Source organism: Gossypium hirsutum, chromosome D05 (assembly GCF_007990345.1).
Source record: "Gossypium hirsutum isolate 1008001.06 chromosome D05, Gossypium_hirsutum_v2.1, whole genome shotgun sequence".
In the NCBI taxonomy this organism is placed as follows: Eukaryota; Viridiplantae; Streptophyta; class Magnoliopsida; order Malvales; family Malvaceae; genus Gossypium; species Gossypium hirsutum.
In genome coordinates this window covers 4,813,327-4,826,933 of record NC_053441.1, presented here as the reverse complement: position 1 = coordinate 4,826,933, position 13,607 = coordinate 4,813,327, and the positions used below count along the sequence as shown (strand labels likewise).

The 13,607-nt window shown below is 35.1% G+C and overlaps 3 protein-coding genes and 1 pseudogene across 5 annotated transcripts; 2 read left to right on the top strand and 2 right to left on the bottom strand.

The window, feature by feature from the left end:
- Positions 1-36: 36 nt before the first annotated feature.
- On the bottom strand, positions 37-1,218 carry LOC107906850 (protein PPLZ02). The gene is made up of 2 exons (XM_016833979.2): positions 1,032-1,218; positions 37-931 (listed from the first exon to the last, which is right to left on the bottom strand). Exons 1-2 carry the CDS (start codon positions 1,112-1,114, stop codon positions 457-459), a joined length of 558 nt encoding a protein of 185 aa, XP_016689468.1. The 5' UTR covers positions 1,115-1,218; the 3' UTR covers positions 37-456.
- A 3,310-nt stretch (positions 1,219-4,528) lies between these two features.
- Positions 4,529-6,154, top strand: LOC121216728 (uncharacterized; annotated as a pseudogene).
- Positions 6,155-7,052: 898 nt separating this feature from the next.
- Positions 7,053-10,875, top strand: LOC107906851 (aspartate aminotransferase, chloroplastic). Of its 3 annotated transcripts, none has more exons than XM_016833981.2 (11): positions 7,053-7,445; positions 7,542-7,613; positions 7,835-8,029; positions 8,225-8,263; positions 8,348-8,437; positions 8,519-8,627; positions 8,710-8,819; positions 8,909-9,052; positions 9,169-9,335; positions 9,822-10,086; positions 10,385-10,875. In XM_016833981.2, exons 1-11 carry the CDS (start codon positions 7,374-7,376, stop codon positions 10,514-10,516), a joined length of 1,395 nt encoding a protein of 464 aa, XP_016689470.2. In that variant the 5' UTR covers positions 7,053-7,373; the 3' UTR covers positions 10,517-10,875. The 3 variants fall into 3 exon arrangements, with proteins under 3 accessions (XP_016689470.2, XP_016689469.2, XP_040949166.1); XM_016833980.2 differs by having other exon boundaries at positions 7,084-7,445; positions 7,530-7,613; XM_041093232.1 differs by lacking the exon at positions 7,053-7,445 and having other exon boundaries at positions 7,547-7,613; positions 7,887-8,029.
- Positions 10,876-10,978: 103 nt separating this feature from the next.
- LOC107902807 (probable receptor-like protein kinase At1g80640) lies at positions 10,979-12,775 on the bottom strand. The gene is made up of 8 exons (XM_016828924.2): positions 12,524-12,775; positions 12,307-12,439; positions 12,163-12,226; positions 11,980-12,076; positions 11,696-11,819; positions 11,439-11,557; positions 11,264-11,354; positions 10,979-11,185 (listed from the first exon to the last, which is right to left on the bottom strand). The coding sequence occupies exons 1-8, from the start codon at positions 12,674-12,676 to the stop codon at positions 11,157-11,159; spliced, it is 810 nt and encodes a 269-aa protein (XP_016684413.2). The 5' UTR covers positions 12,677-12,775; the 3' UTR covers positions 10,979-11,156.
- Between the last annotated feature and the right edge of the window lie 832 nt (positions 12,776-13,607).

The following is a 13,607-nucleotide window of genomic DNA, read 5'->3' as shown; positions in this document are numbered from 1 at the left end:
ACATAGCTACGACCATTTGAATTGTGAAAATAATGCAATGAAAGTAATTTATCATACATGACTTTGCAACATTGCTAGCAGAAGAGAGAAGAATGAAAAGAGAAAACTCCTACGGTTCATCCTCCGAATCCATGACTGAATAGTAAGAGACAGAGCAGGTGATAATATCATAGTAACATATATCATAACAGAACTTAATGTACACCATCACAAGGTAAGACACTAGAACCTACAGAGACGATCTACAACACTTGGAAAATAATATGTGGGAAGGTTCAAGGTTGCGAAGAATGGGTTAAATTAGCGAATCAATGCCATTGGCATGGAAGAAAATGTAAAATACCAAGCCAGCCTTAATTCCTTAAGGCCAATGTTTGCTTTGGCAACGCAGTTTATCAACCTCAACCCAACTTTTCATTGACCGGTGAAAGGGAGAAAAGAGAAGAAAGGTTTGGCCTAGACATTGCATATTTCAATGGAGCCATAGTCTAGCAGTTCCTCAATCATTTGTTCAATGTGATCCTCTTCAAGAGACTTGAACGGCTGGGTTCTTTCTACTTGAGCTTTCTTGACAACCCAATTGGCCTCTGTCTCTTGAACTGGCAATGGTCTCTTCTCCAGCAGGCGAACTCCCGTCTCACTACCTCTATCTGCAATGCCATTGTTGGTGATGATATGTGGAGTCGGTGGCTCTCTTTTTGGCTCCTGCACTGATTGTTGTTTGGTCATTTGAAGTGAAGCCAAGTAGCATTTATGTAGTTTAGCTGTCAAAGTTGCTGAGAGCAGCTTGGATGATGATGACTGAGGTGCATTGGGATCGTAAGGGAAGTTAGTTCTAGTCCTGGGTCCACACATAAGCCTTGCAGCTTCATCATAGGCACGAGCCGCGTCTTCTGCCGTTTCAAATGTTCCCAGCCAAATTCTAGTTTTCCTGCATAAACCAAACGCTTCTGTTAGTACCCATAAGGAAGAGAAAACCCATGCCTGAAGAGCTGTAATGTTCAGGATTCACGAAACTCAAGTTAACTTACAAAAGAGGATGGCGAATTTCAGAAACCCAAGAACCCCAATGCCTTTGTCGGACACCTCGATATCGTTGTTGCGGTCTAGCCATGTTAGTGTAAAAGAAACGTTTCTTTTGAGAAAGTGTTTGCGGAAATGCCTGAATGAGCTAATGAATGAGAGTGATGATGCTAGGGAGGGAGGGAGGGAGGGGCCTTTTTGTAGAGGACAGACATGGGGAAATCCACTGTCATGCAACTTGAAAAATTGGTGGGTCCCACAGGGTTTCAAGGGTCTTTTACCTTTTGTTCTTTTTTTATCTACCTATTTAGTTACATTTGCCTGGTGATGATTGTTGAATAAATATATAGGAGAAGCGAAATTTCAAACTTCAATTCACATGCTTATGAACTTATTATAACAATACATCATGTTTCAAAAAATAATTCTAGAATATTGAAATTCTAAGGTCAAATCCCCATAGATTCTTAAATTCAGATCATAATGACTTGAGTGCAGAAACTACAAGTTGCTCCATAAAAAGAAAACAGCAGAGAATACAAAAAGCTTATAATTTTGGTTTCAACTTTAAAAAAATCTTTCAACATATCACAAAAAACATTTTTATTAGACAATTTTGTGATGATAATATTTTAAAGAATCTTAAAATTTTCGTATTATTATGTTGTTGGAACCATTTGGTGTTTCATGTGGAAGTTTGAGCAGATTATTATTTTTTTATGTAATAAAACCAGCAAAGCAAATTGTTGCCTAAATGAAATTTTCTGTGCATCAATTAGGCCTGGAATGATTGAGTCAATCCTATGTAATCTTGGACTGCCATAATTACCCTACAAATCTAAATGATTTCATCCTTTTTCTCTCATTCACTATTTATCAGCTCAATTTTCCCCCCTTCTTTTAAATCCTGGAGATATTGGGATTTTCCCCTTTCCTTTAACATATATAACCGATGAAAATTTTATGTTTTATGTCACTATGATTAAAAAGCTTATTAATGCATATATCAATATGCAAAGCGAAAGACACGTTAAAAGACAGTTGCAAGCAAGTAAGCAAGAATTGCTGGGGTTGCTTCTTTCTTAGCCGCTATTTCTAACTCATTAACTTGCTTGATTCATGAATAACCAAATCAGACAATAAGACGGGGTCCTGTTTTAACTTTTTCATACATTTCTACAGCAAATGTTGGCAACTTGGTGTTTGTTTTTATGCTCTATTTTTGGACTCTTACATGTTTCAATTTAACCCTAAATATCCAAAAACAGACCCCTTTTTTTATTTATTTTGAACAGCACATATGTTTGTATAATAAACAGACATTTGCAATTGCAAGTTCTTTCACGGATGTAAATACAAAAAAAAAAGCCACAGCAGCAAAACAGCATGTAATTGGATAGAAAAACATTTAAAAAGTTGGTCTCACACTTGGTTTACAGCTAAACCTAACCTATAAATTCTATATTCAGAGAAGTCAAAATATTAATTAAGGCCTAAATTGGAAAGAAAGAACAAAATGAGAGGACCCACGCAGACGCGTATTAAGATGAATCCAAAAAGAAGAAAATTAAAAAAAAGAAAGCATAAAACATGGGCGATGAAAGGTGATGGATATGGTTGTCGTTTCATATCCAACCTGTGTGGGTATCCATAAAATCTTTCTCAACGTGAAGCCTCAGCCGCCCACCCTATTAACTGACAATACACGCTTCTGTCTATTTTCACAGCTCTTTTCCCTTCAACTCGCCCACTCACACACTTGATTGAACGAAATAGAATTTGTTTGAGAAAAAATTTGTTGGGATAAGAACACCTATCATTTTCAAACATTTGTTGGGTTTTTTACCTATTTATTATAAAATTAAAATAATATTAAAATAGTATATTAAAAAGATTATATATCAAAATAGTACATCTAAAAAAAAGAGAGAGTGGTGCATAGGCGGCACTATCTTAGAATTTTGACATATTTCAGTTAAAAATAATAATATTATTATTTTAATAGTGGTGCTAAAGTAATAGGCGGCACCACGTTGTCCAACCAAATTAACAGCAGCACAACTTATTGTAATAGACCTGTATTTTTTTTAGGTGCCGTCTATTAAGTTATCTTCGCCAATTTTTTCTTTTTTTCAGTCAAATTTGTTAAAATTCTAAGGTGGTGCCGCCTATGCACTACCCTCCACCCGTTTGAATAGATCATTTTGATACATAATTTTGTAAACATGCCATTTTAATAATTTTTATTTTATTTTATAATATATAGGTAAAAAACCCACACTTATTGTTTTCCTTGTCTTATATATTTTCCTAATCACATTTGTTTATACATATCCAATTACCATTAGAGACTGCTAAATCATGCTCACAGCTATGAACGTAGGAAATTGAAACTAGTTTCTTATTCTCTATATTTGGGTGTGGTTTAGTTTGATTAGGGTTGATGAGATGAGAAGAAAAAGGGGGAGGAAGATGATGTGATAGGAATATGTTGTGTTCGTGAAGCAGGCCGCAGTCTAAGGGATTTAGGCAGTCAGCTAGCCAGGCTGGTTCTTTGAATTTTTTGGAAACCCCATACCACTTATCCCATCATTAGTTTTGACATGAAAATGATATCCCATAATCTCCATGTGATCATGTCACTGTTTTGTTTCTCTGACCCTTTTAGCTACCATATATACGTTGATTACTACTGTAATGAATTTAAACAAATATATATATTAGAATTTAAAATTTTAAAACAATAGACTTAATTATTATTTTGTACATCATTCAAACCCATTTAGAATTATGCTATTTGTATAATGATAAAATAATTAAAAATAACACTTGAGATTGCTTATTTTTGTTTTCCAATCACAGTGTAAAGCCAAATCCAACCAAAATATTGAATCAAACTAACTTGGTAGGTAAGGAAACGAGAAAGACAAGAAATTTAGTGGAGAAATGAAAACATAAATTAAAAAAATTGTAGGTACAAAAAGAAGTTGGTGATTGATGAAGCAGAAGCACATGTGTTGGTAAGTAAACTTCATATGCGTGATGGTTGATTGAAGAAAATCATGTGGCTGGAATAGGAATATTGCTATATGTATTGTAATTAACTATGTATTTAATTGGAAAGATCATGTGTTGCTTTGTTTCCCACTTCTTCCTCTTCCTACTAGATATATTAATCTTTCAAGCTAGAGTTTAAAAATAAAGATAAAAAAAAAACTATTTCTGACCTATATTCATGCCATGTTCATTATATGTTCTGTTTTTCATCAAAATATATCCTCAATATAAAATGCATTACAAATTGGAATAGATGAGTAAATGGAAGGGAATTAAAGAATTGAAGTAAGTACATTATTGCTCTTGGATCAAATTTGTGGTTTGAATTAAAAATGTTACCTCGTCAGAAAGAGTTATTGTGAAAACAAAATTTAATATGCGCAAATGGTTAGAATTTGATGAAAACAACACAATATTTTCACAGGAAACAAAATTGGATGAGTGAACAATGGGGATTGATGCTATGATGAGCAAACAATCAAAGATGAGGCTATTGCTAGGTTCCACACAGTGGGAGCTTTCGCTTACGTGGTTATTTTCCCAAATTGCAATGAGTGATTATTTGAGAGGTGAGATGAATTTTATCAACCCCAATGAAGTGTGATGATGGAAGCTATTTGTGATACGGTTCGAAAGATTTTCGATGGTGTATTCTTTGAATTCACTCTCAATAAATTTCTTTTAGTTTTAATTCTTAAAGGTAATTTATCCAAAGTTGATTTTATAATTCCAGCCAATTAAAATGAAGACCATCATGCCTTCTAATTTGATTACGTGAATATCTGAGTTTTGTGGCAAGTTGTAACATTATCAATAATATTTTGATTACCTTAAAAGCTATTAGTATGATTGTTGATCGAAAATTGTACACATAAATACATGTATTAATGTTATAAGTAGTATAATATATCGATTTCACAAAGAATTATTACTAATCAGAATATTAATAGCTAAATATTACTCTAAAACCGACCAAAATATTCGCAAAACCCTAAAAGCACGTAAAATGATACCTGGTAAGGATTTATAGTGAAGTATTAAAGAGTTTTAATGAGGTGATATTGTAAGGTTATATGGTGTACAAATCTAGTCTATAACAGCACATAAAAAACAAATCCTTCTTGTTTTCAAGATTTTGGGCTTTGCAATACCTTTGAGGATCCATTTGTTTTAGGCTTAGAGCCCATCCACTGGAATAAAGCGCACAATTTCTAATCGGATTATTTGAGTTGAATCTTCGGCCCATTTGTATCAGCAACTTCTTTTTTGCCCTTTCTTCACATTTCTTGGGCCTCTTCGGAAGAATAATATACTTCTCTTTACGAAAGTGCATTAGTATTCGGAGCCCCAAACTTAATTGGCGGTCAAACTCGGTCTTCATATAAATTAGGGCCGATTTCAATTCCGTCTTCCCAGGGTTCTGTCTCTTTTCTTATAATCAGGGATTTTTCGGTCGTCGGTCAGAGCAGCCGGTCGAAAGAACAAGAAAACCAAAACGGTACTTTGATATTATTTCCTTTCTCTCTTCTTGCGATAAGTTTATGAGTTAATATACATGCTGATTGTTTGGTTTGATATTTTTCCTTTTGACATTAGTTCTTTGATTTAATCTGATGTTGATTTTGGTAAACGGAACCGAAATGAATAGCCGTCGCACAAGACATTCATAATAAAGAAGAACTTGGCCAAGAAGAAGAGGTAAAATAGGCCTATCCCTCACTGGATCCGAATGCGCACAGATAATACCATCAGGTTTCCTTTATTTTTATTTTTATTTTTTGATCTCTTGTTAGTTGTTCTTTTCGGATTTTAATTTTTATCGTTTTTTTTTAGGTATAATGCAAAGCGCAGGCACTGGCGTCGTACAAAGCTCGGGTTTTGAGGTTCTTGGTTGTTGTTTGTGTTTCGTAGCTTGATTTGTGACTAATTTTAGTTTACTTAGTTACAGTTAAAGAAATAGATTATCCACAACTTGTGGGTTTGTATTTAAATCAAGTAAATTCCAGTTTGTGTGAGGAACTTGTATGGGTTAGGTTTAAAGATAATCTTTTGAATTCAGGTTTTGTTTCAACTATATGAGTTCTTTTTAAAGAGTTCTGGATTTAAGTTTTGGTTTGAGTAGGAAATCATGGGATATTCTAGGATGATTTAAGCATAATCATGGTCGCTTGTTTCAATTTCTTTTGCCTGGTGAAGTATGAGAATGATCGTAGTCGATCAAAATGACGTCTCCAGAGATGGCATTGTGTTCTTTATGTTGTAATTGAAACCACGAACGTGCTACTTGATGAATGGTGCATTGTCGGTAGCTATTTTGTGAGAAACTTGAGAGAGGTCATTGGTTACAGATGTTGGGCATTTTGTCGTTGTTGATATTGCATGATGCTTACCGTCATCAGTTCCACGTATGAATCAGTGGCAGATTAGACATTTATAGTAGTTTTTGTGACTCCAACATCAGACAGTATCGTCAAATCTGAACCATTCATGTCTGAGTCAGGTCACGATATCAGCATCATATTATCAACAGAGCACACGGTCTCTGTATCCTATGGATTCCAATTCCAACAGCTCTCGCTGATTTAGACTACAAAGAAAACCCAGATTAGGATTTTTTATTTATTCAATTATTGTGATATTTTCTTCATAAAGGAACCACCAAAATGTACTTAATTGATATTTTAAAAATAAATAAATAAATGAGATATATGATTATATTTTAATCCCGTTCACCAGCATAACAAATAACAAATCGAAATAAAAAGGGCGTAAAAAACAGTCATTGTGCCAATTAACATTTGGAGTTTTTTGTTTCTGTAGACATCATGAATCCATCATCGGACACGATCATCAATCTTGAACCATTCAGATCTGAGCCGGGTGAACGATATAACCTTCCTATCAAATGACATGTGGCAAATGACTATCCCCACTGTTAAGTCTACTACGGCTGTTTCGTGAATGACCGATATATTACCCCTTCACAAATCACAATCTCGCTAGTGACAGCACGCATGCGGTTTCCTATTCCAACACCATTTCACGGTTTTAACTATTTTTTTTTAGCTTAATAAATAATAAATAGACCCAGTTTTGAATTTTGATCATCACGAGCTTTCGCTTCGAACTCATCGCCCCTTTATTTCTCTAAGATCGTTCTTAAGTGAGGAGAGCTCACCTCCTTTCGAACCCAACCCCACTCATCTCCTTTCTCCCTCCCAAATTCACATTGTTAAAGTTTAGGGTTCAATCAACTACTCATCTGACTGACATTCTTGTTGTTAGATTTCCAGATGGCTTCATCGGTGTTCTCTTTAGCTTCTGCAACTCCCTCTGCTTCACTCTCTTCTCATGATATTGAAAAGGTATTTCTGATCCCTTTCTTCAAAATTTGGTCTTTCTTTTCTGTTTTTATTTTACTTACTGTTTGGTTATTGAGAAATGGAAAGATATCTTCACAGGGAAAACTGAATCTTAGAAATACCAGCTTGTGCTTCAAAAAAGAGAAAAACAATCCCTTCATGAAAACAAAGGTACTCTTTTTTCTTCCTATAATTTTCTGTTCCATTCGCAATTTTAGATAAACTCTCCGTGTAGTTATGTAATTATAATTGGAGTTTTACCTATATCTATGTATGTAGTAATCCACTTATGTTGCAGGGTTTACATAGATCGACTGCGGGCCGCTGGGATTTTTGTTCTTTCTTTTTTCCCTTTCTTTGCATCTTTATCCGAGTTATTTGGTTGTTTGCAGTCTTTTGGTCGAATATCAATGGTTGTCGCTTCCAATGTGTCTCGTTTTGAAGGTATAACAATGGCTCCCCCTGATCCAATTCTTGGGGTTTCTGAAGCTTTCAAAGCAGACAACCATGAGTTGAAGCTCAACCTTGGAGTTGGGGCCTATCGAACTGAAGAGCTACAGCCCTATGTCCTTGATGTGGTTAAAAAGGTTAGTGAGTTCTTTCCTAAAGTAGTTGATAGTTCATATAATTTTATGAGTGGTGGTCTGCTCTAGCCTCTAAGTTCTCATTGACATAGCTTTTAATTTACTTTGCTTGTTGCTGTCATGTGTGAGTATTCATTTCTTCAACAGTTATAAATTGAGCTGAAATTATTTTTATTCTGGAAACTGTCTGTTTTCTAGGCAGATAAACTTCTACTGGAGAAGGGGGAAAACCGGGAGGTAACTTAATTTACTAATTCACATATATAACTGAAATCATCATCTCCTTTAAGGTTTCTAAATGTAGACTATTTTCACATGTAGTATCTCCCGATTGAAGGTTTGGCTGCTTTCAATAAGGTGACAGCAGATTTGTTATTTGGAGCAGACAACCCAGTTATAAAGCAACAAAGGGTACCTAAGAATTTTGCTGTTAAGGAAAAGTTTGAGAAGATTGAATTTGTTTCTTTTTAATGTATGTATTTAATTTAACAGGTTGCAACAGTTCAAGGGCTTTCAGGGACTGGTTCACTTCGACTGGCTGCTGCGCTTATAGAACGATATTTTCCCAGGGGAGAAGTTCTGATATCATCTCCCACGTGGGGTGGGTAATTTACCATCTTAAACTTAGCTTGGAAATTTGTTCAATAGTATGTATTCTAATCATTAATGAAACTGTCTCACAGGTAATCACAAGAACATTTTCAATGATGCTAAGGTCCCATGGTCAGAATACCGATACTATGACCCTAAAACAGTTGGCTTGGATTTTGAAGGGATGATAGCAGACATCAAGGTCATCTTCTGCCTTAAAGAGCTCACAAGAAAAAATACCAATATCATCTCTCCCCTTCAAAGGATTTATTCTTAAATCGCACTTTGCAGGCAGCTCCTGAGGGATCTTTTATTCTTCTTCATGGATGTGCTCACAACCCAACTGGTATTGATCCAACCCCTGAACAGTGGGAAATAATTGCAGATGTTATCCAAGAGAAGAACCATATTCCATTTTTTGATATTGCATACCAGGTATTAGTTGCCTGATATAAAACTTGGTTTAAGGTTGTGGTCTAAAATTGTACCATTATATAGAGTTCTGGTAAAGATAATATTTAGAGAGCTCGTTTATTTACATTTGGTGATAGGGGTTTGCAAGTGGAAGCCTTGATGCTGATGCAGCATCTGTGAGGATGTTTGTGGCCCGTGGTATGGAGGTCATTGCTGCTCAATCATACAGTAAAAATCTTGGCCTTTATGCAGAAAGGATTGGTGCAATTAATGTCGTTTGCTCATCACCAGATGCTGCTGCAAGGTGCAGTTGAACTTAACATCTTGGAATGTTATGTAGTGAACCTTTTTGTCAATTAAGCTAACAACTAGAAATGCATGCAAATCAAGAATAAGGCCATGTAGCTGGATTTCTTTTATTTTTCAGTAATTTTGCTGTGTTACATGCAGGGATATATTAATTTCCCTTCATTCTTGACTATGGTAAGATTGTGTTCAAGTTTCAATATGCTGTCATAGTTAACACTCTTAGCTTTCTGATACATAGAGAATTAATCTTACAGAAAATAATTGATGGTTATGTTTAATTTGCATCGTGAATCTGTTGGCAAAGTTATAACCGTTGAATTATTGTCTTTTCACATCCTAGGTTCCTTCACCAATTGCTCTAATGAATATTAATTCAAATGAGTCGCATGTTACACATAATTTAATACTGGCTTCTAGTCCTTGTGAATGGTAATTGATATATTGTTTAAGGGATGTGTTCTATTCTGTCCGTCTATTTCAGGGTTAAGAGCCAGCTAAAAAGAATTGCTAGACCAATGTACTCAAATCCTCCTGTTCATGGGGCTAGGATTGTTGCCAATATTGTTGGGGATGCAGCACTCTTCAAGGAGTGGAATGCAGAGATGGAAATGATGGCTGGGAGAATCAAGAATGTGAGACACAAATTATTCGACAGTCTTTCTTCCAAAGATAAAAGTGGGAAGGATTGGTCATTTGTTCTTAAGCAAATTGGAATGTTTTCATTCACAGGCTTAAACAAAGCTCAGGTAATAGCTTGCTCGCACCTTTCTTTGTCATTTTTGGAGTATTCATTTATTGCACTCTCTATATCACCACATCTTTGACCTATAACCTCGTGTTGGGTTCATGTTTTGCAAGGCCTTTGACATATTAGAATTTAAACACTGTTACCTTTGAGTTAACATGATAAATGGATTCAAAATTCAGATACCTGACTGGTTAAAATTGGATCATGTCGATAATAGAAGTATCATATTATAAATTTTCTGAGGCATCATAAGGCAATATTCTTAGTAATGGTTATTTGGTTTTTTTTCTTAATAGTGTGATAACATGACCAACAAGTGGCACGTATATATGACCAAGGATGGAAGGATATCCCTTGCAGGATTATCGTTGGCCAAGTGTGAATACCTTGCCGATGCCATCATTGATTCTTACCACAATGTCAGTTAAAATTAATGAAAAGTTGGGATGATGGTAGCTTGGAATTTTAGTTGATTTGAACCGAAAACCATAAGTGAAGTGATTTTACGAAAAGGATTTTATAATAACGTGTGTTAACTAGGCGTTAAACACTAATATATTTCAAGTTTTGATAGAGGCAATTTGCATCCTCTAGTTTGTTTTGCTGGATGTGGAAACTGGTGTAGTTTTCCAGCAAATCTAGAACGCATGCTTGTTTATTATAAGATTGCCTCCTACAATAGAGTTCCTGACTGATGATAGAGATACCTGTCGAAATTTAGATTTCATAATTTGTTGTGTAATGTTATTTTCATATGTTAAATAATTGTGTTTAAATCTTGGGATTATCAAGGATTGATTTTTTGTGTGAGAGCAAAAGATTAAGTGCCGTACAAAGCGTCTCACAGAACACATTGCAACATACAAAAATGCAGATGTTTATAAACAAGTAGATTGTCCTCTACATATGTTAAGTTCAGGATCAAATGCATGGAGATAATTCAGAAACTAAACCTACTTTGAAAAGAGTCGCAGCTAAACTATTAATGTCCCTCCAAGGCCCACGGGAACAAGAGGGACCAGAGAGTTCAAAATGTCGGTTATCAATGGGCGATATTTTGGCTCGTCTTCAAGGCATAGATAAGCTATCACCCCAACCTGAATGTAGTAAGCATATATGATATCAGCTCGGTCTGGATGAATTTTGATAGGACCAAATTTAAATTTTAGGCCAACCTGGTTTAAGTGTTTGACACTCAATGGTGCCTCTGATCACGGGATCCACAACATTGGGCATGACATGTCTGTCGGTGAGCACACCCCTGGCCTGGATTCATAAATGACAATATTAAATGTACTAAAATCCAGACATTCTTACAGCGAATAAATGTAGGAGCAGGCGCGGACATACCCATCTTACAAGGCATTCCTGCCCTGATACTTCCGACATTTCTAAAGCCTTTCTTCCTAATACAAGTTCCAAAAGTATAACACCAAAAGCATAAACGTCGCTCATATCTGTTAATATACCTGGAAAAGCAGGTAAGCGTCTCACCTAACAAGATCATAGTACAGTAGCAGCAAATGTGACAAATTTTTGTAATTATAGTATCTTGTAACAAGATCATAGTACAGTAGAACCAATGAAAATTAATTTTACGAGCATACCATTCAAAATGGATTCTGGAGCTATTGGGCCTGTTTTGCCCAAAAAGTTAAGACTTCTACTAAGCCCGCCTTCCTTGCCACCACCACCACCAGCAACAACAGCGGCCATACCAAAGTCTGAGATCTGGATCCCATACAAATGATGAGAAAGAAACCAAAGCTCACCAAAATATCAATGCAATATCTTAATGCAAACCCAAGAATTTAGTACCAACTGCACAAATAAATTTACACTCACACATTTCAATAGTTGATTTTGTTTTACATCATTTGACATTGTTTACCTTAGCATTGAAGTTGGAATCCAATAGTATAGTCGAGGGTTTTAAATTTCTATGGATGATGGGTGGGATGCAGAGCTCATTCAAATACTGTAATCCTCTGAGCAAACAAGTCAAGATATTAAACATTATTTAAAATCATATTATAATAAGTAAAATATAGAAAGCTCACTGCCCAATGTTCACCTTGCTATATCAAGAGCTATCTTCAGTCGCCTATGCCAACTTAGCTGAGAACCACGAGATGGTCCTAAAATCAAGAGGGAGAATTGGGTTAGTAAATAATAAAAAAACAAGGAGTTCCTAAACAAAGGTGGAAAAATTTTGTACCATGCAATTGAGTTTCCAAGGAACCATTGTGCATCAATTCATACACAACAAACCCTGTTTCATTTTCGATGCTATATCCATAAGAAGAAATTACATTGGAATGATGAAATCTGCTCAATAATTTCACCTCATTCTGCAAGCATTACAGCATAATCAGAAAAACAACAACAACAACAAAGGGTTCTAAATGTTTTAAAAAGTAGTTCAATAGTAATACCTCAAATTCTCTTTGTATACCCTTAATTAAGCAAAACACCTTCTTCACAGCAACTTCAGTACCATTATCAAGTATGGCCTTGTAAACAAGTTTAAATCCACTCTCATCCAATATGTTGATTTTATCGAAATTTTTAGTAGCTTTCTCAATCATTTTATAATCAATAAATGATGCAAATCCTTTGAGTGACAGTGTACTCAATGAATTGCATTTAGCAAAGAATGATGATGGTGAGAATGCAACCCCCTTCTCAGCATCTTCTACCAAAACATGAAGTAATTAGACCATAATAATAATAATAACATTCACAAAATATCATACAAATCAAACGTTAATTTTGACTAATAACACATACCAAGGCTCTGGTCATCAGCCTGAGTAAGTAGTTTTTCTGAATTGTTCTTCTTCTTCTTCCTATGAATCTTCCACAAGCAAACCAAAGACAATAAAATTGCAGTAAATGAAAAGCAAAGTATCGTAAATGCTGCTATGAGCAATTTCTTGCGTATTGGATCCATTTTTTTTCAGTACTCAAAAGATGAAACTTGCCAAAGGATATGAACTTAAAGGGTGAAATTTTCCAGGAAAATGCCTTTTGAAATCCGAGTAAATTTAATATTTCGGAGATAAAAGAGGTGAAATCTCCAACAATTATGAGAGAATAAACTGGGATTTGATCCATTTATGGAATACAATCAAGGAAACCAAGTCTTTTCTCATCCAGCCAGCGTACAAATAGATTTCAAATACATATTAAAGGAAACTTGATTGATTAGGCTGCCATTTTCCTTCCAGAAATAAAGCACGATATTAGAGGGAATCAAAGAAATAGAGCGCGCCTCAAGAGAAAGCCGCCATTAAATTAAAGACACAACGATAAGAATTAGAACCAGAGACTATATAAGAGTCCATAAATTTTGGGTTTTTTTTCTCTTTTACAACAAGTAAAGATTTTATTTTATTTTGCAGCAATTAGTCAATCAAAGATTTTATAAGAATATCCTCTCAATTCCCTTTAATTGCTGTTTGTGTTTATTGCATCCCATCAATGGTGATATCAATGCAACACGTTTTTATTAATTAC

Coding starts and splice junctions, on each gene's coding strand:
- LOC107906850 (XM_016833979.2), bottom strand. CDS start 1,114: ATGGCTAGACCGCAACAACGATATCGAGGTGTCCGACAAAGGCATTGG. Junction 932..1,031: donor GAAATTCGCCATCCTCTTTT/GTAAGTTAACTT, acceptor TGGTTTATGCAG/GAAAACTAGAATTTGGCTGG.
- LOC107906851 (XM_016833980.2), top strand. CDS start 7,374: ATGGCTTCATCGGTGTTCTCTTTAGCTTCTGCAACTCCCTCTGCTTCA. Junction 8,438..8,518: donor CAGTTATAAAGCAACAAAGG/GTACCTAAGAAT, acceptor TTAATTTAACAG/GTTGCAACAGTTCAAGGGCT. Junction 8,628..8,709: donor GATATCATCTCCCACGTGGG/GTGGGTAATTTA, acceptor ACTGTCTCACAG/GTAATCACAAGAACATTTTC.
- LOC107902807 (XM_016828924.2), bottom strand. CDS start 12,676: ATGATTGAGAAAGCTACTAAAAATTTCGATAAAATCAACATATTGGAT. Junction 12,227..12,306: donor CTTGGAAACTCAATTGCATG/GTACAAAATTTT, acceptor TCTTGATTTTAG/GACCATCTCGTGGTTCTCAG. Junction 11,186..11,263: donor GTGTCAAACACTTAAACCAG/GTTGGCCTAAAA, acceptor TACTACATTCAG/GTTGGGGTGATAGCTTATCT.